Source organism: Rattus norvegicus, chromosome 10 (genome assembly GCF_036323735.1).
Source record: "Rattus norvegicus strain BN/NHsdMcwi chromosome 10, GRCr8, whole genome shotgun sequence".
NCBI classification, from domain to species: Eukaryota; Metazoa; Chordata; class Mammalia; order Rodentia; family Muridae; genus Rattus; species Rattus norvegicus.
In genome coordinates, this window is record NC_086028.1 from 17454310 (window position 1) to 17479169 (window position 24860).

A 24860-nucleotide genomic window follows, 5' to 3' on the forward strand; every position below is an offset into this window, starting at 1 on the left:
TGATATCATGTCAGTAAAAACAGCCAGCATTCCTGAGGCTCTGCTCGTGGGCTCAGTCTATTCATTTAATCATCACAAGCAGTTTATCTGATTACACAAGTGAAAGAGCCTAGGCTCAGAGAGGTTCGCCCATTTGCCCAAGTCACACAGCTTAGTCTGACAGTACTCAGATTGGAGGCTGTGGTCCATCAGAGTCCATGCTTTTAGCCACTCTGCTCTCTGATGCTGCTTTTGCTACCAGCCGCAAGTTAAAATGGCGCGTGTGTCCAGAGGGAGCAATCCCACAGGGCTTCGGGAAGTGGACAACGGGCAGATGGTGGTTGTAGGTGTTGGGTTTCTTTAGGGAGTAATGAAAAGGTTCTAGAACTAGGTAAGTGGCCATGATTGCTGACTGTGTAAATACACAGAAAACTACATTTTAGCGAGTGAATTTTGTGGTATGTGAGGTATAGCTCGCCTGCTTGCTTGCTTGCTTGCTTGCTTGCTTGCTTCCTTCCTTCCTTCCTTTCTTTCCTTCTTTCCTTTTTTTTTTAAGGTGGAAACTGTTAGACCAGCCCTGGGCTGCTGACTGGTAGAATGACTGTCAGACCCAGGCTGCTTGGGATTAAGAAGAACATGGTTCCAGTTTCTCAAGATTTGGGATCTGAGAGCTGGGGTTCAGTCTAGTTCTTCACTTTCTGACTCAAGGTCTAGTGTCTGTCCGACTGTCATAATTGCAGATAGAAGTCCAGCTAGGTTGGATTTTCCCAGATTCATGTTCGTCAGCGGAATGGAGCCCCGAAGACCAAGGACTTCGGCTTTGGATGCAGCTAGAGCGAGGGCTGCCGAGTCAAAGACTTGTCTCTCTTCATGTCTGGGCCCTGTGGTGTGGCACATGGCAGCAGCTACTGCTCCAGCCTGCGTCTAGTACATCAGCATCATTACTTTGGAGGAAAAAAATTCCTCTGTGGCTGTCTTAGTTAGGGCTTTACTGCTGTGAACAGACACCATGACCAAGACAACTCTTAAAGGGACAACATTTAAGTGGGGCTGGCTTACAGGTTCAGAGGTTCAGTCTGTCATCATCAAGGTGGGAATGTGGCAGCATCCAGGCAGGCATGGTACAGAAGAAACTGAGAGTTCCACATCTTGTTCTGAAAGCAAACAGAAGAAGCACTGGGTAGAGGTTCAAAGCCCATCGCCACAGTGACTCACTTCCTCCAACAAGGCCACACCTCCTAACAGTAGCACTCCCTGTGGGCCAAGCATATTCAAACCACCACAGTGGCTTAATTTCATCTTAGACCATAGGATGAGGTGTTCAAGGCACACAGAGACCTCTTTTCTGGAGGGGAACAGAAAAGTTTGGAGTAGGAACACCTGATGGGAGGTCCTAACCCTGGGACAGGTCACTCAGCCTCCCTGAGCTTCACTTTCTACCTTAGCCTGAGTTAGTGCTGTAGAGTCAATCAGGATGTGATGGAAGGAGTGGACATCCAAGCAAGGCCCTGGGGAAGAGTGACTGGGGTGCTCACAGCAGCACCCAGCCGAGAAATGTATTAAAATATCAACTACTCTTTGGTAGAACTTTGAGATGCCTTTCTTAAATGCCATCTCACTAAACCCCCCTTTACCAGCATGAGGTCAGTATCATGGGCATTTCACAAGTGGAAACATTCAAGCTTAAAGAGGAAGTCACGTGCCCCAAACAGCAGGGATCCAACTACTACCTCCCTGGGACCCAGGTCTGAAGAGATGGACTTGCTCTCAGCATCCAGTTCATGGGTTCATGGCCACATTTCCTCCCTACAGCTTGAGCACCACCCGAGCCCTTGACAAATAAGCCTCAGGCATGGGTCCACTTCCCACTGTGTTCTGCAGCCTTCATACTCTGAATCCCCCAGGTTCAGTGTGTCCCCCCTGGAGGAGGGTCACAGCTGTCACTGGAGCTACCCAGAGACACCCTATCTCACAAAAACAAAAGACAAAACAAAACAGTTCTGATACTGGCTGTAGTATGATTGACCTGAACACCATGCTCTGAGTAGGATAAGGCCAGAGAGAAAAGGACAGATGTTTCACTCTGCCTGAGCAAGGTACCCAGAGTGATCAACTGAAGCAGACGGGGCATTCACCAGGGAGGGTGGATGAAGAGCCGTCTGGTACTCTGGCTGATGCAAAGCTCAGAAGATGGTGAAGGAGATGGCTGTCTACATAGTGGGTGCGCAATTAGGCCATGGAACTGTGTACCCACATATGGTTGGAAGATGTGTTGTATATTGTGTATGTGTAACACAGTTAAAGAAAAAAAAACCTCACAGTCTGCCATGCTACTAAGCTACTCCCAAATCAGTTTCAAAGCAGTGTTACTCACAGTCTCCGACACAATGTTCCTCATTCCCTAAATGCCATATGGGACAGATGATGGATGTCGCTGGTGGAGCTTTCTGCCCCAAGGGGACTTATCTGAGGTTCGACAAGTGGTCTATAAACCACTGTGGACATTTGTTAGCCAATGGAAACATTCATTAGCCAATGTGGACACACTGTTAGCAGTGTAGATACTCATTAACCAGTATGGACGCTGATTAGCCTGTATGGACATTCCTTAGCCCATGTGGATACACAGTAGCCAGTGTGGATACTTGCTAGCCAGTGTAGACATCCAAAGAAGGTCTCAGAAAGCACCAAAGCACGGAACAGAAGTAGCCTTGTCACTGTATTCTTTACAACGTGCTTCCCCTCAGTGATGTTTCGACTTTGTCCTAACGTTGAGAAGGTAAAGGGGATAACATTAGTCAAACCTATAAATTTCAGAGCCTGTGCGGCTAAGACTGATGAATTGCTTTTGAAAATGGAATGTGCTGTTCCTATGTGCACAGAATATTGAGGCTGCCTCGTCTCAAGCTGGTTTTCCATATCCACGTAACCCTGAATCCAGCTGAAGAACGATATTAGGAGAACGTGACTAGACGAAGGTGTTGGGAGTGGTCATGCCCCTGCCCTTCTGTGTGGCTTAAGGCAAATTGCTTGTCCTCTCTGATCCCAAGTTCCCTCATCTGAGACTTGGAACTTGTAACATTTGTTTCACATAGGTCACTGTAAAGATCTGATGAATAAGAAGACAGTTAACTGTCAACTGCCGTGCACTGTCAACATCGTCATCATTATTGTTGTTGTTGTGTTATATTAGTAATGTGACTGCTATTCTTTAGAGATTTTAACTGTCCTTTGAAGTGATCCCCTTTGTGGGAAGAGGTTCTCGGTTGAATCCACCGACACTTTTCATTAAACTTGTGTTTCCAGTAGTTTTAGGTTCAACATAAAATATCCTGGAGAGTCCAGAACACTCTTGGGTACCACCTGCAGTCCTCAGACTCCCTCACTGTTAGAATTCATTTTTGACAGTGTTTCTTGAAAGCTTGCTATGTGCTGGTATAGAAGAACGCTTCAGAAATGAACCCATCTTCCCAAGGAGGCCCACAGTGGCCTCGGCAGTCAGGGAAGGACACTGGACCAAGTATTACTGTCCCAACGCAGGATGGAGTAGGGGCCGGTGATGAACAGCCACAAATAACACTATGGATAATGGAACCCAGGCTACCCCAGTGCTTACAATTGTAGCTCTCTTACCTAGCATGTACAAAGCCCTTGGTTCCATCCCTAGTACTGCACATAATAATAAAGAAAATGGATGAGTGAAGCTTACATACTCCAGCTGCCCTGCAAGCCCAGCCACCCTGAGGCCAGCCCACTCCCCATGGTATTGTATAAACTAGCACAGAAGAAGCCAGAAGCTCCAGCCTGATGCACATGCCCCCTGCTCTCTCCAGTCTTGGTGGCATTACAGAGAGGAGCTCTTGCAATGACAAAGTTCCACTGAACTGCAGGCTCTGGCCTTGCTACACGACAGGCTGCAGGCACTGGGCCAGATTCTTTGCCTCTCAGACCTTGAGTGCTAGTGTCTACAGTAAAGGCAGAGTAGGGATGGGGTGGGGTGGATCCCGCTGAGATGCAGTGCCTGCCTGCTCCTGGGCGCATTTTCTTCTTGTGTGCTTACTCCCTCCTGGTGCTTCATTCCTCCTGGACTTTTCCAAACTTCTTTCCTTCTACCAGAGAGTCTATGGAATCAGGGTGATGTTTTCCCCCAAAGCATAGTGGTGGGGAGGCTTCTCACCTGTCAGCCATTCGTGGCAGGCTCAAGACTCCTCTCTGTCTGCTCTGGCTTCCTGGCTACATGTGGATTAGGATGGGTCAGGATATGCTGCTATAACAAGTAACCTCTGTTAGGCTCCAGAGATGGCTCAGTGGCAGAGTGCTGGCTTAGCATGTGGGGAAGCCCTGGGTTCAATCCCTAGCATGAGAGAAAAACACACACACACACACACACACACACACAGAGAGAGAGAGAGAGAGAGAGAGAGAGAGACAGACAGACAGACAGAGAGAGAGAGACAGAGAGACAGACAGAGAGACAGAGACAGACAGAGATAGACAGAAACAGACAGAGAGACAGAGGGAGAGAGATAGAGACAGAGACAGAGGCCATGAATTGCATTGTTGAGCCAGGCACGGTAGTGGCAGCACATGCCTTTAATTCCAGCACTCAGGAGACAGAGGCAGGCAGATCTCTATAAGTTCAAGGCCAGCTTGGCCCACATAGTGAGCTCCAGGATAACCAGAGCTTACACAGAGAGACTGTCTCGAAAACAACAATAAAACAACCCACCAGTTAGCAGGGTAGCTTGATCACTCATGGGCAACTAGGCCAAGGGCTGGACCATGGGCAGAGTTGAAAGGCTCTGTGCCCTCCCTCCAGGACTGCAGATGGCAGAGAAGTCGGTGTCAGGGAGTAGGTCCTTCACAACAGAGAGGGCAATAGACAACGGCAAACTATGATGCAGCTGTTAGCCTCTACCTGAAGCGATATGTGTTGCTGATCATTAGATGAGACCCACTTCAGAGGGGTGGAGCTCGTTACAGCAACATATCCTGACCCATCCTAATGCACATGTAACCAGGAAGCCAGAGTGGACAGAGAGGAGTCCTGAGCCCAGCCCAGTTTTAAATATGCCACAATGCTGTTATTACGGGAACCGAAGGGGAAGACCCTTCAAGTTACATCAGAACACACAAGAATTGAGTGGCGGATTCCTGTGATTTTTGAGTACCAAGCCAGAGATTTCACATTAGTTTCTTCCTTTTTCTAAAATTAATATTTTTTTTTACAAGGTCTCAGTCTCTATCCCTGGAACTACGGCCTGGAACTCTTTTTTTTTTTTTCCTTTTTCTTTTTTTTCGGAGCTGGGGACCGAACCCAGGGCCTTGCGTTTGCTAGGCAAGCGCTCTACCACTGAGCTAAATCCCCAACCCCTGCCTGGAACTCATTATGTAGACCAGGCTAGCCTTGAGCTAGATCCACCTGCCCCTGGGATTAAAGATGTGCATCACCGTGTTCAGCCTCACTTTCCTTCTGAAGCTGCCAGAGAGTCACAGGCTGGTTATACTCGGCCCCCTGCTCTGTCCTCAAACCCTGCCTGTTTTGTGGTATCTGACACACTACTTCACAATCACCAGGCTGTTTTCCAGGCTCTTTTGAGACTACATGTCTTCATGGCTGGCTCATGCACACGACATAGGACTAGGCACTGGGCTCTGCTGGGCAGGTTTGGAGTTTCCGAGTGGATCAGGAATAGAATGATGTCGTAAGCCTAGGCTTAAAGGTGAAGGGCATTTAAACACACCCATCACTTCCCAGAATGCAGAGTGACCGGGTGTCTGTAAACAGAAGTCCTTAGGCTATGGTTTACATTTCAAGTCCCACAGCTTAAACTCTAGGAGCACCAAGAATGGTGGCCTGGAGCGATGGCTCCGTGATAAGAGCTGTTATCATAGAGCTGTTGCTTGTAGAAGAACCATGTTTGGTTACTAATACCATCATCTGGCCAGTTACGACAGCCTGTAAATCCAGTTCCGGGAGCCCTAACATTTCTGGCCTCTGAGGGCACCAGCATGCATGTCGAACATGTACACTCAATTTTAAAAAAATCTTAAAAAAAACCAAACAAACCAGCTAAGAATGGTCTTTTGCAATGTTGAGCTTTCACGGTTTGGAAGCTGTGGGTGTAAACAGTTGCCTTCACATAGGCCTCAGATCGAGACCCCATCTCCATAGGCTCAGGTTTCTGAAAAGCTGGACAAAGTGAACTTCTAATATGTCAAATCACAAGTTTCGTTCGGCTGTCAGATTATGTGTGTTTTGTATCGTAAAAGGTTTTTGCTTTTATTCCCTCCTCGTGTAGATGCAGATGTTGGACAAGTTCCCCGTGGAAGGGGGACAGAAGGACCCCAAGCAGAGGATCATCCCATTTCTGCCAGGTGGGTAAGGTGTACACTCTTTAGCAGGGTAAGCCTGGTCACTTGAAAAGCAGTTCCCAGTCCCCACAAGAGCACATGAGCTCATCCCCACATCACCGTTGGGGGAGGGGTGTTGTTTCTTTCCTGGTTAGCATCTGTTGCTAGGATGAACACCACTGCCAAACGGGTTCCCTTCATCGCCCATGTCTCCGTAACTTGAGGTAAATTGAGAGCTGATGCTGACACCAAGGAAGAAGCTGGCTCACCCACCATGGCTTGCTCAGCTTGCTTTTTTATATAGTCCAGGACCTCCTGCCCAGAGGTGGCACCATTCACAGTGGGCTGAGCTCTTCCACAACAATTAGCAGTTAATAACATCACACACACACACACACACACACGCACACGCCAGTCTGATGGAGGCATAGAAATTTTCTGACACTTCAGATCCTTCTAACGTCCCTGTCAGAGAATGCTGTCTGCTTAGAAGGGTCCCTGTGGTTTCCAGGCTGATCCTGGATAGTGTAAGGCATGGACCAGCCTAGCCTATCCACAGACTCTGCGGAGTACGGCAGGACAGGTTGGGATCGTGGTTACCAAGCACCTCGAATACCAGCTGTTAAACCAGCTGCTGCAAAGGGTACAATGCAGTCTTGGCTCGCACTTGTGTGCACACCCAGCTCCCCCACCCCCAGCCCCAGCCCCAGCCCTACCGAAGAGTAACGTGAAGACTTTAGATGAAAAAGAGGAATTATGCAGAACAGAACCTGCTCCAAGTTCCAACAACTGCTGCTTACAGCTGTCACTGGATGTCAGCACCGCGAAGCGATTTACATTACACCCCAGCTCCAGTTAGTTTCCCGCTCTACAGGTAGTCATCTCCACGTTCCCGTCACAGAGGAGGAGCTAGGGCCCAGAGAAACTGCAAACACGTGCACAGATGGCAGATGTGGGATACAAACAGGGATGGTGGCTCCGAGCTACATGCCCAGAGTCACTTCCAACCTTGTCACCTTAGGCGCACACACACACCTAACCTCGCCAAATGATTCAGTAGTATTTGTTTGATTTCCTTTCTTGCAAATTGGGGGTGAGAATGCTTCTGTAAAGATGGCGCCAATGAAGACTGTGTACGTGTCTGACGGGTCCCTGAGGCCATCTCTCACTTGATGTTGTTACACATGTTTGACTGTCAGTATAGTCACCCCAGATATCCATGGCGTGGAGACCTCACAATCTTCCTCCTTTCCTGGGTCCCTGTAAATGCACCTTTTATTCACCTGATGCAGTTGTCATCTCTGAGGCTTACTACCTCAGTCTGCTAACCTAGGCCTAGCCCTGGAAGCTTCTAGCCTCTGTACATTGTAATCTACGCCTAAAATGTTTTCAGCCTCTGAGGCTTACTGCTGAATAAGCTCACCCTTTCTAGTTCTTTCTGGGTTCTGGATGGCTGGTCAACTCAGCTGTTCTGGGTCAAACTCCTCTCTACACTGACGGACTCAATCTGGCTTCTCTTGGGTTCTCCTGAATTGCTCTGCTTGGCCTCTAACTTTGCCAACCTGTCCTAATCTTCTGGCTCCTTCTCGTTCTCTGGTTCATTCTGTCTTTACCCGTGTCTAGCTTGTTCTCTCTTGTACCTGCCACCGTACAACTGTCCCAGTAAAACTGTCTCCTCCCTCTCTGTCCTGCTCTTAAGTAGCCTCCTCTTCCTCTCTCTTCCCCTGAGAGTTGGGCATATCCTATTCAGTCAGATCTTTCTCTGACTACTTATTTTGTCTGCCACTGAATTAGACAACACTTTCTAATGTGAGTGCTTCCTTCTGCAAAATAACTTCACCTTCATTGTTTGGGATTAAAGGTGTGTCATCCCAAGGGCTGAGCCACCACAACTAGAAACAGATTGTGTTTTTGTTTTTGTTTTGCTTTTTTTCCCCAGTAAATAATCCAATCTCAGCTTTTACAGTGTGATCAAATATCCTACAACAGGTCTCTGTCACACTCGTGCCCACCCAGTATGGTCTCAGGCACTATCAGCCTGGCTCGGTTAGGACCCGCTGCTGAGAGAATCCTTTGCAAAACAAAAATCAAAAAAACAACAACGAAAGAAAGAAAAAAAAACTAATGATTTTTAGTCACTCCACTGGGAAAACATCAGCCACACTGGAATTTTTCCCCCAGTGGAGAGAACCCCATGTGCCAGCTACAATAGCCAAAACTCAGGGCTGCAAAGCACACACTTTGGAGCCAGACCTCTTCAGCCCCGTGATTTTAATCACCACCCGAAGCCTTCCCCCCTCCCCTGCCCCTCTATTTCCACATCTGTTAAATAAGACAGTGACTCTGCTACCCAAAGTTCAGTTCCTAGCACAGAATAGGCTCTCGGCAAAGGCAGCAAAAGAGGAGAGTTGGGGGGCTTCCTTTGGGGGTTCTCAGTTTTGCATTTTGGAGTCATTCTGGAATGAGCAGAATGTTCAAGTTCAGCCAGGTCCTAAAAAACAGGATTTCTTCAAGAGAGAGAGAGGGAGCAGTAAGATGTAGCCGTAGCTTTCTTCTGGATGAAAGAAAAGTCAGCTCTGGAAAACTTCCCAAGGCAGAGAACTTGAGCCCGACCCCTCTCCCCAGCTCTTAAAAGCCTTTGTGGTTACGTAATTCTTTTCCAGCAAGAATTCGAGAAAATGCTGCTCTCAGGACTTAGCCCCTTTGTCCCTGTGCCCACTTCCAGCCTAGGATTCCCAGGGGCTCCAGGACCTGTGACCCATCCCTTCTGAGCCCCACCTCTCAGCTATTCCCCAGGCCAAGGCAGTGGGCAGGAAGTGGGTCTCCTCTCCTGAGGTCAATTCTCTAGCCAGACTGCCTTGTCAGCAAGACAAAAGCAAGTTTCATGTTAGCACAAAGGCGGGGGAGGGGGCCAGCCTGTGAGGACTTTCCATCCCAGCAAGGGCTGGGGAGGCCAACTTGGCAGAGGATGGGACCTGAGAACTAAGAATTACAGTTTGGCCTTCTTCCACTGTGGAAAACAAAAGCCGCCCATTCCCACCAAAGCTGTTCTCTCTCCTGAACACCCTTTCCACTCCAGTATGGAGGTAGCCCCACTGTCCTTCCTCACCCTCCCACCCTCCCCCCACTCCCGGACTCACCGTTCCCACACTTCACCAGAGAGGCACCACTAACAAGTAGGAGCCACTGTGAGCGTTGGCCAGGCTGCCTCGAGCCTGGCCTGAGCGTAACCTGCCTCAGGGTTGGCTGGCCCCAGAGACCTGCACATGGGAGAAAGGATTAGCGTGTTCTTAACTACAGTGTCGCACGCATGCTGACGCTTGGGGGGCACACAGGAATTACTCCTTCATAAGATCTACCATGGGCCAGGTTCTGGGTGTGTTGTGGAGGAGACCTCAAGACAACAAAACAAAGCCCTATTCTTCCTGGTCATGGGCTCCAGAGTTGATTGGCACACGGTGTAGGAGGAATTGGCCATAACCACCCAGTGAGCTTTCCTCCTGCCTCAGTGTCCCAAGCTCCTTCGAAGCCCAGGGAGGAGTTTCCACCCACTAAACTTCTGGGCGAAGCCTTGACGTTGGCCTCTGGCTCCCTTTGCTTTCTATTACTATGATGAAACACCGCGACCAAACATGAGTAGGAGAAAAAAGGGCTTGTTTGGCTCACATGTCCATGTCACAGTCTACCGCCGAGGGAAGTTGAGGCAGCACCATGGAGGAATGCAGCTCATTGGCTTGCTCCTGGCTCACCCCGCCACCTGACCCCGAGTAACTCCACCCACAGTTAAATGGACCCTCCCAAATTAATTGTTATCCAAGACAATACTCTAGGTTTGCCTAGGGGCCTGTCTTATGGAGACATTTTCTTAGGCGATGTTTCCTTTTAACTCAAGTTTGTATCAATTTGACCAAACAACAGAAACAATAACAATAGTAGTAAATTAACCAAAACAGACTGGCTGTGTGGTGGTTTTGAGACAAGTCTGTTCCTTGCAGTATAAGTTGGCAATGGCTCCATGCTCGTTGTAAATACTTTGAGCCCACTTACTTTTACAGTAGGAAACCTGTATACCGTATACTGCTCTCCTCCCTGATGTACAGAAGGGAACTGCCACCGAAAGGGAACACGTTAGTTTTAGGGTTGGGGTAAGGGGACAGTTCTCTCCCACTTTGAGAAACGGATGAACGCAGAAAGAATTTGCTGCCCAGAGCTGCTCCTTCTTACTCATGGAGGCTCAGAGACTGTGACACTTTGGTGGAGTGTAGATTGCCAACAGCCTTACCTGCTGAGTGAGGCCCGCTAAAGTGAGAAGTGTGGCTATTTGATTGACTGGGGCTGGGAAGGCCGCCAGCTTGATGTGGACTTGAATTGGTGATGTCAGCATCTTTGCAGGGTTGGGGACAGTCCTGCCCTGGGAAGGATTCCCCACCCAGATTCTCAGCAGGGTCTTTCCATATTAGGACAATCAGCAGAGCCTGCTGCCCCCACCTCCAGGTTCCCATGGGGACCCATTGAGGAAAACAGGCTCTCAACACCGGCTCCTCTTCTGTGGGAGAATGTTTTTATGTTTCTGAAAGCAGTAAATATGGGAAAGCTTAGAAGAAAAGAAGATGATCTGTCTCTCAGAAGACAAAGCTCTTCAAACCCTTTGATGTATCTGCTAGATCTTTCTTTTTAGCAAGCACGGCTAGATCAGAAAGACACAGAATCATTAGTCAAATAGCACAAGAGTTTAGCAGACCCGTAGACAGGGTAGACAGGAGCAGAGACATGAATGAGGGGAGGGAGAGAGGGAGTCTGCGGCCCAGGATGAGCTTGGAGGAGCTCTTCCTGCAGGACTCTTCCACCTGATTTCACAGAGATGCAGAAGCTAGAAAAGGGACCTCATGGAAGGAACCAGGAGAAGCGTGGTCACCAGAGCCTGGTGGAAAATGTTGTAAGAGGATGGGGCAGGATGGTTTAACAGCAGGTGAGAGAATGGCTTGCTAACACTATATCACAGTGTGCCCCTGCTCCTGGCTGCTACTAACTGGGTATTTTAGAATAGCTGGTAGAGATGTGTCTTAGGGTTTTACTGCTGTGAACAGACACCATGACCAAGACAAGTCTTACAAAGAGAACATTTAATTGAGACTGGCCTACCTACAGGTTCAGAAGTTCAGTCCATTATCATCAAGGTGGGAACATGGCAGCATCCAGGCAGGCATGGTGCAGGAGGAGCTGAGAGTTCTGCATCTTCATCTGAAGGCTGCTAGCAGAATACAGGCTTCCAGGCAGCTAGGATGATGGTCTTGAAGGCCACGTCCACAGTGACACACCTACTCCAAAAGGGCCACACCTCCTAATAGTGCCGAGCATATACAATCATAAGAGGCTTGTGCATGTTTCCAACACATGAAATGCTGGAAGTGAGTCCCCATCAGTCGCATTAATTGCCCATATCGTACTTACACAGTGCAGCCCATATGTATGTATAGTGGCTGTAGTAGCTACCATGCTTAACCTGCTCCTGGGTTGGCTGGTGTGTGATTCCATCACAGAGCATATGCAGAGCATGAATAAGGCTGTGAGTTCGATCCTCATAAAACACTTACCCGTTAGGTTCACTCTCCCCAGTCATTATGCTAGAGGGATGTGGCTTTGAGAAGTTTGGCTTGGGCATGGCTACCTGTGTACCCAGGTCCAGCCTGGAAATACTGAGGGCAGCTAGGACTTCGGTACCACTCAAGTCCACCCTTGGAGAGCCACTGCAGGGGTTGGAGGGTGGGCCACCAGTCCCTGCTGTGCTGAGTGTGTTCTCATCCCCTGTAGGCAAAATCCTCTTTCGCCGCAGCCACATCCGGGATGTAGCCGTCAAACGCCTGATACCAATTGATGAGTATTGTAAGGTAAGCTGAGATGCCAACACCATCTTTCCTCGTGGGTGTTCTGTTTTGTTTTCCTTTCCGAGTGCCAAATGTTCACTCGAGGGTGGGAGACAAAACAGAGCAAAACATACAAATCCCCACCCCCATGGGACTCTGGAATCAACCTGAACCCACTTTCAGTGGCAGTGTGGTGTTGCCCTGGGCATGAATGTTCCAGTCAGCATTCAGCCCCTGCTATTGATGGAGCAGCTGGCCTCTCGCCCCTTGAAAGTTCCAACAGAGGCCTGCCTGTGAGTGCTGTTGGATGGGACTGGTTGGGAAGGAAGCATGCCGTCACTTCTGTTATTGTCTCTGTTACGTGAGCATAGTAAGATCACAGGATGCAGGTGCCGTGTGTAGTCACCAGTTGTCTCTATATCCAGAAAGGAAATTAAGAACACACTTCCACTCGTGCTGAGAAGATGGCCTGATCAATAAAGAGCTTGCCACACCTAGTAGAATGTACTGAGTGACTGTGAACCTAGAGTCTAGGAGTGCACACGGGAAGGTCTTGACGGCTCACTGCCTGACCAGTTCAGCCAGCCAGCAAGCTCTGGGTTCTGTAAGAGACCCTGTCTCAAAACACAGTGGAGAAAGGCTCCCAATACCAATGGCTGGCTTTTATCTGCGTCCATACACTTGTGCACCTACATTACCACAGAGACAGAGACACACATAGAGATAGAGACACAGAGAGAGACAGGAGAGTTCTTTCTATTCACACCAGCTCCAAAAAAAAAAAAAAAAAACACATAAAACCCTTAAAAACGTACTTAACCAAAAGTGCAGCATTAAACACTGGACCACAAAGCATGGTCAAGAGAAGTTCAGAGAGCTCTGGATAGGGCTAGCTGAGGTAGCGATTGCCTTCAGTTGCACTCTAGGGCAGACGTACAACTTTCTGTGAGTTTGAGGTGAACTTGATCTACACAATGAGTTCTAGGTAGCCAGGGTTACATATACAGTGAAACCCTATTTCAAAAACAAGCTTAACTAAACTCTAAATAAATGACTAAGAGTTGCAAAAAGAACATTTTTTCTAAAACAGAAAAAAAAATCTTTCTATCTGGATTTAATACTATAGAAATCCAGTGGGCTTCTTAATGGTGCTGACAAGATCAACCGCGCGTGCACGCACGTGTGTGTGTGTGTGTGTGTGTGTGTGTGTGTGTGTGTGTGTACGAGTCTATGTCTATGTCCGTGTCTGTGTCTGTGTAAATTCAAAGGACCTTAAAAGGTAAGCCTCATTTGCTATTTCCTGGACTCCCTACAAGGCTCCTTCCTCCCTCCTTATAGTAATTCAGACTCCGTAGTGCTATACTAGGACCCATGCACAGATCAGTGGACTAAGTTATGAGCCAGGAGTAATGGCTTCCACATGCCAGGCTAACTGATGCTCACTGAGGCGTCAAACAGTTCAGCGAGGATTTTTTTTCTTTGTATGAAAATCAACTCAAAAGGGTTTTTAATAAACAGGTGGGACAGCTACTCACTGCCTAGTTCATCGGGGCCACAAATGGCCACCGATTTGGTGATTTCCACAGCAGGAATTGGTTTTCCGTCACTTCTGGAAGCTAAAATGCAAGCAGCAGGGTCTCAGGCCTTCTCTGTGACTTTCAGTTAACTGTCTGTGAGTGTACAGGACGCGCTGTCTCTATGTGCCCATACCCTAACCCAAAAGGACGCCATTCATGTTGATTAAGGCTCACCCCTGGTGATTTTGTTTAATCTTCAATTACTTCTACAAAAATCCTTCTCTAGCTAGCTGTGCCCTGAGGGGTTAGAGCTAAACTGTGCTCTCCTTAACCTCAGATACACCATAGCATCTGTACACATGCCAAATGCAATGAACTTGAGTCCTTTTTTCACACTGTATGAAAATCAACTCAAAAGGGGTCACAGGAGCTGCAGAGATGACTCAGTGGGGAATATGTCTTCTTCTGGAACATGAAAACCCGAGTTTGGATCCCTAGCACCCACGTATAAGGCCAGATGTGATAGCCAACATGTGTAATCCCTGTGCTGGGAGAAGGGGAGAAGAGAATCTCAGGGGCTCCGTGACCATCTAGTTTATCTGAATGTCTGATACCTAGGTTCACTAAGACAGTGGCTCAAAACATAGGGTAAATAGTGACAGAGGAAGACAGCAGTGTAGGCGTCTCACCTCCACATATGCACACATCTGTACACATGAACATGTTGCGCACATCCTTATGCATACACGTGGACATATATGTGCACACATATACAGACGGGGCCAGAGCCCTAAATAAAAGAGCCAAAGCTGGAAAACTTTCAGAAGAAAATGTGGAGGAGACCTTCATGACCCTGGGTTAAACTATGAGTTTTTTACTGTGATACCAAAAGTGACAGTCCTTAAAAATATTTGGTCAAGTTCAGCTTCAGCAAGCCTACTTAGAAAGCTCTCTGCCAAAAAAAAAAAACAAAAACAAAAACAAAAACAAAAACAAACAAAAAACACTAGGAAATGGAAAAGAGGTCACAGAGATTCACAGACGGGATAAAATATTTGTAAATAACATTTTAAAGGACTTTCTAAGAAGACATAAGGAACTCCTATCAGGTAGTGGCACACACCTTTAGTCCCAGCACTCAGGCAAGTAGTAGATCTCTCTGAGTTTGAGGCCAGCCTGGTCTACAGAGTGAGTTCCAGGCGAGCCAAGGCTACATAGTGAAAACTTGTCTTGAAAAAACAAAACAAAAAAAGAATTTCGACAACAACCTACACAACTCCAGAATTAAAAGACTTTAAGACAAGAAAAAAAAACTGTAATAGCACCGTCACCCAAGAGGAGACTGGGTTTATAATAAACATGTCAGTGGGGCATGGTGGTGCACACTTTAATTCCAACAATCAGGAGGTAGAGGCAGGATGAACCCTGTGATTTCAAGGCCAGCCTGGTCTGCAAATGGGTTCAAGGCCGGCCAGGATTACACAGTGAGAGGTCTCTTTAAAAAAGAAATAACTGGGGCTGGGGATTTAGCTCAGTGGTAGAGCGCTTACCTAGGAAGCGCAAGGCCCTGGGTTCGGTCCCCAGCTCCGGGGGAAAAAAAAGAACCAAAAAAAAAAAAAAAAAAAAAAGAAATAACTAGGGATTGGGGATTTAGCTCAGTGGTAGAGCGCTTGCCTAGCGCGCGCAAGGCCCTGGGTTCGGTCCCCAGCTCCGAAAAAAAGAAAAAAGAAAAAAAAAAGATAAAAAAAAAAGAAAGAACTAGAATAAACACATGAAGAAATGTTTAGCATTGTGAATCACTGAGGTCATGCAGACGGGGACTGAAGATTGGTATTAATCATGGGACAGTTGTGCCAGATGTTAGTGAGGATCTGGCAAATACTGGGGCAGTTTCTGGAAGGCTGAGACACAAAGATCACAAAAATTTCAGACCAGCCTAGGTACATAACAAGAACCTGTTTCGACACATCCCCTGAAGCTCATCACACAGTCAGCCATGGGTCTACACATAAGATGAAGCTATGTCCGCACAGAGGCTTGTGCAAACCTTCCTAGCAACAGTAAGTTATAACAGCCAAATGGAAGGGGCAGTCTACAATGTGGTGATACCAAGCGGTTAAATTTGGGTAAATTATATGACCCAGATGAATCAGAGAAACGTGATGCTAAGTGAAAGAAACCAGATGCAGGAGATGACCGGCCAGTGAAATGGCCAGACAGGGAGTTTATGAGCACCGAACACAGATGAGCCATCTCCTGGTCCCTGGGACTCTGGGCAGGAAGATGGATTGCAAATTGGATGTTTGCATGATGGAAAAGTTCTAAAACTGAATTGTGGGGGTGAGGATAGAACTCTATAATTTACTAAATACTGAACTGGGTACTTGCAGTAAGTTTATGGCATGTAAATTATACTGTAATCTGAATTTTTTTATATATACAAAAGGGGGCAGTGTTGGGACAAATGGCTCCTCTTGGTCAGAAGGCATCTAGGAAAGGCTGAAAATTGTTCCTGATGGAGTAGTTTGCTCCTGGTCAGACATGACCTCTTTGCATCCTTCCAGTGACTATGGAAGGTGGATTTCTGTACTCCTACTGTGTAGAAGAGGTAATGAAGCCACACAGCTATTCATGACAACCATCTCTGAGGGCTCGCAAGTTGAACCCAGACTCAACCATTTACTGCCATTTACTTCCTCCATAGAAATAAAAATGCAAGAGGTGCAGTGTGTGGGCCTGCACTTTGTCACAGTGCTATGGCCTGAATGTGGACGGAGACTGTCCCTCGAGAGGTTTTTATGTTGGATGTTTGACCTTCAGTGTGACAGTGTTCAACTTGCAGAACCAGCAAGACCTGGACTTAATGCTGGTCTCAAGTGACTGTTTTCTTGAGAGCTTGCTGTTACAAAAACCAAGACTGTCCGGTGCTCTTGGCCTCTTCTGTATTTCTTCACCATGGTGTGACACAGTCATGAACTCTAGCCATCTAGTTGTGAGCCAAATAAAGCTTTATCTTATAAAGGGCCCAGCCTGGGTTTACTTTGGTATAGCGACAGAAAACAGATTAACCCCTCCAATCATCTTCAGAAGGGTTGAGGGCAGGGACAAGCTCTTGGCTACTACCTTCCAACTCCCAGAGGAAGGTTCTACATCTCCCACGTCCCTTTTTAAAACTATAAGTCTTGAAATTGCTATTCTGAAGGTAGCATCCCTCTGTCCAGGCCCTGTTGGCAAGACCTTTAGGTCCGTAGGGTCACCTTGCCCTGCTGGACAATTCCTGCCTGTACATTCCACTGCCCACATCACTCCAGCCCTGTTTTCTCCATAGCACACCCAATTCTTTCCAGATCAGGCTACATTCATGTCGAGGGATTCCCCAACCTCCGGACATTTTATTCTGAAAAGGAGATTTTTAGAGCTTGGAGCTGTAAGAGACACCAGCTGCCTGCAGCTGCTTGCGAAACGGGATGTCACAGAGACGGTGAATTAACCACAAGGAAGAAACTGCTTAGGTTAGGTCAGCCTTGCAATGAATCAGAACAAAGCCAATCATTTGACACTTGGGTTGCCCAGGTTCCCTGGGTCAGTATCATAGGACCTATACTCCTCAAAGGAGAGCTTCAGTCCTAGATGCATAAGCTATCCCTAACATTTAGACGTCTGTTTAGGACATTGTGAACTGACTTAAGGCAATGGGTTCCTTCAGACTGAGCTGAATTCCAGTGGAAAGTGGTAATCCCCAACAGGTAGAAATAGGCAAGGACTGGTCATACCCTGGCTGCCAGGTGTGTAGTAAAAAGCAAGAAAGGGCTCTGCCAGACCTAGAGTAAAGTTAACAATTGGTACCGCATAGAAAAGCCATTGGAGAGCCCTGAAACAGACCCGTGCATATTGGACAGGTTGGCACTGACGGAAGCAGCCTTGCAGATCATCAGGAAAGAGTGGCTTCCTGGGTAAAGGGTCTTCATGTGGGCAGGAGGTAGGGGAGATGAGTAACCTCAGCCGCACAGCACAGTTCATCTCCAGGAACTTGAAAGCCGTTGCTGTAAGAGGCAGGGCTATAAAGATTTTAGAAAACAAAAGCTTCCTGTCTCTAGGAATGTAGGGACTATTAAAGACAACAAAAAGTCTGACCACAAAGAAGATGTGTTTATTTGGCCACAGTACATCTAAAGAACTTCTGTTTCTAGGAAGACACAATGAGACACACATGACTCCTGGACTGCCACCAAGATGAGTGTCTATTGTCACACAGCCTTATAAACAGCTACTCAGCTTGCTGTGGGGCTGCCGAGATACCAGCTGTCTTTCCGGCAGCACTTGGCACGAGCGCTGCCCGAAACAGATGCAGCACATTCTGGGGGAAGCCCAGATATGCCCAGCCATAAAACCCTCAAGAAGAGTCCCAGCCCATGGCACCACTGTGAAGGATGTGAGGGAGACATGGTCTCACTAGCTTCTGTTCACACAGGGGCCAGAGGATCAGACTACCTCTAGAACATGCCTCACCTCACTTCTCCAGCAGAGAGCAAAAAAGAATCATTTCTTAGAGCTGCCATGCTGCTGAGTTTCGATACTGGGAGTTTTTGTTTGTTTAATTTGGTTTGGTGTTTTGCTTTGTTGTTTTCTAGACAGGGTCTTACTATACAGCTCTGGATATCCTGGAACTCGATATGTACATAAGGCTGGCCTCGAACTCACAGAGACCTGCCTGCTTCTGTGACTCACTGGTTCTGTGAATGAACCTCAGGGTCTCTTGGATGCTAAACAAGTGCTCTATCACTGAGCTACACCTCCAGCTCCAGGACATCTGAGTACAGCCGGGACCAGCTCATCTCCTGCTGCCATAACAGAACGTCTGGGGCTGGATAGCTAATAAGAAAAGGTTTCTTTTGGCTCATGGTTCTGAAAGAGTATGGTGCTCGCAAGGACTTCTTACCCATTCCAACTCATGGCAGAGGTGTTGGAGGACAGATGAGCAAAATGTAGCGTAAAGGCTTGATTTATACAGTGTGCTGTTCCCTCACTAGAGAGAGCATTAGTTTATCTTGAGAGTTCTGCTGAGGGGCCTGTTGCTGTCCCAGACTAGGTAGATGTAAGGTGTCTGTATGTCACACCGCAAGGCACAGTTCAGCTGTTCATCACGTGAGCAACTCCCTACTGGTGGTTTAGCTGCAAAAGCTACAGGACTTCGGAGGAAAGATCCCTGGGCAGGAGAATGTGTCTCTGCTCCCTGGCAAAGGTCAGTTCTGGTGCCAGTCGCAGAGCTGGAAATGCTTCATGGCAAATCATAATAACCAACGAGGGGCTGGGGGGACGGCTCAGTGGTTAAGAGCACTGGCTGCTCTTCCACAGGACCTGGGTTTGAGTCCCAGTGTCTACATGGTAGCTCACGACTGTCTGTGATTCCAGCCCCTGGCTGTCCATCGCCTTCTACTGCCTCTCATGGGCACGTCACACAAAATGGTGCACAGACATGCATGCAGGCAAACACTCCTATACATAAAATAAAAAGGAATAAACTCTCGAAAACATTATCAACGTGCCACATGTCAGCATCGCTCACCCTGACGTCCCCCTCACACTGTATCTTTCCATTTTTGAGCTTGTGGAGTTAACTGAGACCTTGGGTCACAAACTCATCCAGGCTGAGGTGGAACTCAGTGGCAGGACACTAACCTCGTGTGCACAAACCCTGGGACCCATCCCCAGCACCGCTACACCCTAAAAATGGAGATCCAGCAGCCTGCCTGTCTGTGGATGAATGAAGGGAAAGTACATGGATGACGGACTGTCATTCAGTCCAAAGAAAGAAATCCTGACACGTGCTTCAGCAAGGGCGACCCCCTGAATGGGAGAGCGAGATACCAGTCAGACACGGTCATGCCTAGAGGAGAAACTCAAAGGACGGAGAGGAGAACGGGGGAGGGTGGGGGGCAGATGTTAGCAGGGACAGTTTCTGTGCTGCAAGATGGAAAACGAGCTCTGGGTTTGGAGGTGGGGGGAGGGGGAGGTGCTCAAGCCTCTGCTGTACATGTGAAGGTGCTTCATGGCCAATTTGATATTAATATGTATTTGATCACAATGTGGAATCCTTAACTAGAGAGGGAGAAGTGATATAGGGGTCAGAACACCCTCAGAGACGTATATACAGTTCCACCCTGGGGTCCCCTGTGCGCACCTCTACGATGTGTGTCTGAGCCTGGTGTTCTGCGTTTCCATGCAGGAGCGGAGCACAGGGCTTGGCTTTCAGAGACGTTAGAAAATACATGGCACATCTTATCACTTAGGCTACCCCAGAAATGCAAGAGAGGCAAGAGCCTGGGAAGCATTGAGTTTATTAGGAGGCTTTTGTGGGGGCAGTGGGCCATCTAAATCCCCCATATACATGTGTGCACCCCTGCCTCTGTGTCTGTAAGGAACATGGAGCTGAACCGGCTCTGTCAGTCACAGGTTATCCAACGCCCTCTTCTGAAGGAGACTTTTGCACCTCCATCTTCCTCATCCAGCGCTAAGAGAGGAGGAAGGTTTAACTAAATACTTGTTGAAACCCCGAAGTGTTCATTCAGTGTCGTGCCACCCCTGTGATGAGCAGGATACGCCCTGTTCATTTCCAGTACGTTACTAGGCAAAGAAGATACCGTTACACACTGACATGAATATTTGTTGGTAGGTCAGCCTACAGAACAAATGCCCTCCTTTATCCTCACTCAGCCTCGTGCAGCCTGCTGGTAGATACAGCAGGGCTCTGTCGTGACCCAGCTGAGCCACTCTTCCAGAAGGCTAGGAACTAGCCCACGGGAGGCTGGCATGCTAACCCTGCATCACCCTGGAGACTTCCATCCACCCTGTATCCAAATCGTTGGCCTTTGCAGTCTCAGCTTTGGAAACTCAGACTCTAGTTGGACACACTCCAGATGTTCTCCAGTTGTGTGGTAGAGACGGCAGACAGCAGAATATGGTAGATAAAGATGAAATGAATGGAATTCACACAGTTACTGAAAACATCACTTTCTAAAATAGCACGTGTAGTATGGGCTGGATTGTGTGCATAGGAACATGTAATGTTTACACGTATGCCAGCAGAATGTATTGTTGCCTTACATCTCTCTCTCTCTCTCTCTCTCTCTCTCTCTCTCTCTCTCTCTCTCTCTCTCTCTCTCTGTGTGTGTGTGTGTGTGTGTGTATGTGTGTGTGTGTGTGTGTTATCCAAGTCAAAGCCATCAGCATTACCAGGAAGCTTGTTAAAAATCCCTGGTTTCAGGCCTCACCAAAGGCCTGCTAAAGCTCCAGTCTATGCATTAGGAATCCCCCTGTGCAATCCCGAGGTCTGCCTGAGTTTGAGAACCGCTGACGACAGCATTCTTGACACCCTCTCCTTCCTTGGACTCACCCCTGTCTCTGCTTTAGGCCCTGATCCAACTGCCCCCCTACATCTCTCAGTGCGATGAGGTGCTGCAGTTTTTTGAGACAAGACCTGAGGACCTGAATCCCCCGAAAGAGTAAGTCGGTCTGTGGACTTCCCCAGGTGACAACTCCCTTCCTCATCCTTTCCTGCCATCCTTAGGGACCCACAGGGACCCAGAGTCAGCAAACTGCAGACTAATCCAGAGGTCGTTGCCTCTGCCCTGCAAGGCCTCACTGCCTGTGGCTTCATAGCCACTGTAAGTGGGCAAGGCTGGTCCTATTTAACAGGCAATGGGACCTGATGAAGCATGCCTAATCTGAAATTGTTTTGCACTTCCACCACGCTTATCAAAGACTGTGATAGCTGGGTAGACTGAGAATCTTTCCTACGGTCTCCACCCCCCGTGGGGGTCTCTTTTGGAAGAAGCCAGTGTTTCTGGAGTGGGCTTGGATCCATCCACTCCCTGAGGATGCTGTGGGGTGGAGACTGTCACCGTCCTAATGGGATCTTAACTCAATACTTAACAAGGACTGACTGGCTCTTTCTCACCTGTCTCCTACACAGGGAGCATATCGGGAAGAAGAAATCAGGTAAGCATACACTCCATTTTCTTCCTTTGGTTCCTGCCATGTGCCTGAGGACACAGCAGTGCAGTGGATGGATAGACAGAGGGATAGATGGACAGATGGATGGTGGCTGGATATGTAGTTGGATGTATGAATGGATGGACAGACAGGCGGAGGGATGAGTGAGTGATGGATGAGTAGTTTCATGTGGTGATGATCAGCAGAATGAATGGATGAGCCAGTGATTGATTGATGGGGTCTATTTCATCCTTTGCCAAAACTACTATGAAGTGGATGAGACGAGAGCACCTTTGTGGGTGGGAAGACAGGCATCTTCCTAACCGTGCCGCAGAGGGTTCTGGGTCTCCATGCCACTTTGTACAAAGCAATGTGGACACTCAGGGCCTTCTCCAGTTCTGTAAGGGTGAGAGGATGGAGGAGGGGTGAGATAGGGGCCCTGAGTCATGGGGACTGAGGATGCACTTTCCAAAGAGCGAAGGGAATGCCAGACTGAGAAGTCACCATTCATTCAGGTTGCAAGGTGGACTCAACTGCAGATCTGGGCCTGGTTCTTTGACAGCCTCAGGCCTGGCTAGCCTCTAAGCTTCCTTCAGCCTACTGCCGTGGGTCACAAGCCCTGCTGGGCTCCTTTCGTACAGGAAGCTTGCTTCCACCAGCCTTTCTATTCTTGGGATGATGCCACTCTTCTAGCAGAGGTGGTCATGGAGAAGAGAAGGTGCATTCTAAAGATAATGGTCACCAGTCCAGCTCTTCTCACTACCCATGCTCCTTCTGACCCCACAGCTTCTGGGGCCCTGGCCTCTACTCTCTTTGAACTCCAGGAAGTTTGAGGGGCTCCATGCATGAGAAGGAAAGGGCATAGGCAGGTGTGTGTGTGTGTGTATGTGGTGTGTGTATGGTGTGTGTGTATGTGTGTATGTGATATCATGACGGTGCCTCAGTTTCCTCATGTGTGACATCCAGGCCAGGGGAGTGGATCAGTGGTAGAGCACTTACCTAACAAGCACAAGGCCCTGGTTTCCATTTAAATACATGCTCGCACATGTGCACATACACATACACACACACACATACACATGTACACACATAAACATGCTCACACATACCACAGACACACCATACCCCCCACACACACATGCATGAGATGTGTTTTATAAGATTGTCAGAGGGTCTACAATAGTAAAAGTAAAACCCTTCAATACTAATATCTGATTGATGCTGTTTGATTATCTCCCGTGACTCAAGCCTGTAGATGTCCCCAATAGCACCAAGAACAGGTTCACACATCAGGCCTGTGATCTCCCTCTCCTCCTGAGAGCAAGCCTGGGTCAGTTTTACGGTCCTCTAGTCTGATCATGGCGGAAAGTGAGGACAGAAATCGTACCTCATTCCTCTTTCCTCTGCCCCAGTCTGCTTTGCTTTGCTCTCTGACTACATCTGACTCTTTTTTGGGGTTTAGTGGTCATTGGCCACACCGTGGCCTCCTGCTAAAGCTGCAAATGGTCCTCAGCCAGGATAATGACCCATTTCTTTTCTTAGCAAAGATTAGTGAGCAGCTGCCTCTCAGGGCTGGTCACGGAGGTTCTGGCTTTGCTTATGCAGAGTCTCCCCTGGAACGAGCTGAAGAGGAGAGGAGAGGGAAGAGACAGCCCTGGTTGGTGAAAATAAGAGTGTCCAGTTGGAACAGGCTTGATGAGGGACCTGTCTGGAAAAGAGAGCAGAGGCTCTAATTTGTGGTGACCATGGTTGACATCACTCACCTGCCGTGCTGGGGCCAGGTTTATTTATAGCCCCACTGGCTGGAACACGGCACCTCTCTTTAGTCAGACTCCATGGGCTCCTATTTATCTGACTGGTGGACACTGCTTTGATTTGAGAGCCGGTTTCTTGACCGAATTTAAAGATATTTAAATTAAAAACAGACCTTACCCCCTGCATTTTCTATGCCAAACCCTGGATGGGAGAAGGCTTGTCTGCCCCCAGCACCACCCAGTCAGTCAGCTGGCTTCTGCAGACCTGGCTTATCAAGTTCCAAATTCTGCTCATCCCACAGGGGGAAAAACATCTCACCGCAATTGAGAAGATTGTTGATGGCTTGCAAGAGCATTTATTCTTGAGTTTTGCTTATTTACAGATTCTTCCAAGATGCCTGGCAATTTAGTGAGCTTATGGAAGGAAAAGTCTCATTTTGGCGTTACTCGTAATTTCAAAAAATTCAAGACATGTCATCAGGAAGAGAAAAACACCTAACTCAAAAGTTTCTCTGGTAGAGTAGGCAACTGTGTGGCTTGAGAATTCATTTTTAGCATTAATGACAAAAATAATTCTTCTACCATTCATTCCTTGTAGGACATGTAACATAGGGGTTTGGGTTGTTTTTTGGGGGTCGAGAGGGGAGGGTGGTGTTCATTTGTTTTGTAGTTTTTCAAAATAGGCTTTGTCTGTGTGGCCTGGCTGTCCTAGAACTCACTCTGTAGAGCAGGCTGGCCTTGAACTCAGAGATCTGCCTGCCTCTGTCTCTCAAGTGTTTGATTGCATCTGCAGCAACATCTAGAACCGATTTACCTCAATTACGAGGTTTCTGGGACCACGTGTTAATAGGACTTAGTTGCAATATCACACTCCACCAATAGGGGTCTCTACATGGCACCTGAATGGTCTGAAGCCTTTTTGTTTATTTTTATTTTATTTTTTATTTTATATATGTGAGTACACTGTTGCTCTCTTCAAACACACCAGAAGAAGACATTGGATTACAGATGGTTGTGAGCCACCATGTGGTTGCTGGGAACTGAACCCAGGACCTCTGGAAGAGCAGTCAGTGCTCTTAGCCACTGAGCCATCTCTCCAGCCCCTTGAAGCTGCATTTAAGTCTCCTTAAGGAGGAGGCTTAAATCTCATGCTATTCCTGTCTAATCACCTGAAACCGTACATTTTTGTCAGCAGTGTTGATAAGTGGGGTATTCCGGGGAAAAGGTAGACAACTTGCCCTGGAAGCAGCACTTGGAAGCCGTTCCCTGCTCTGGCCTCTGCAGCATACCTTGGCAGGGGACTGCAGCCTGAAGCCCAAAACCAGAGCCATAAACCCCGCCCGTGCTCATGTAACCAAAGGCCAGCATTCTGCCCTCTGCTTGTGGCTTCCTATCTCATG

At 48.0% G+C, this 24860-nt stretch overlaps 1 protein-coding gene across 6 annotated transcripts in view; it reads left to right on the forward strand.

Moving 5' to 3' along the window:
* The window catches only part of Sh3pxd2b (SH3 and PX domains 2B), a 116072-nt gene that overhangs the window by 31404 nt on the left and 59808 nt on the right, over positions 1 to 24860 (forward strand). For all 6 annotated transcript variants that reach the window (XM_039087129.2, XM_039087130.2, XM_063268956.1 and 3 more), the window contains exons 3-6: positions 6282 to 6357; positions 12145 to 12221; positions 21125 to 21216; positions 21687 to 21712. In XM_039087129.2, the coding sequence (XP_038943057.1) occupies positions 6282 to 6357; positions 12145 to 12221; positions 21125 to 21216; positions 21687 to 21712 (271 nt within the window). The remainder of the gene's footprint in view (positions 1 to 6281; positions 6358 to 12144; positions 12222 to 21124; positions 21217 to 21686; positions 21713 to 24860) is intronic.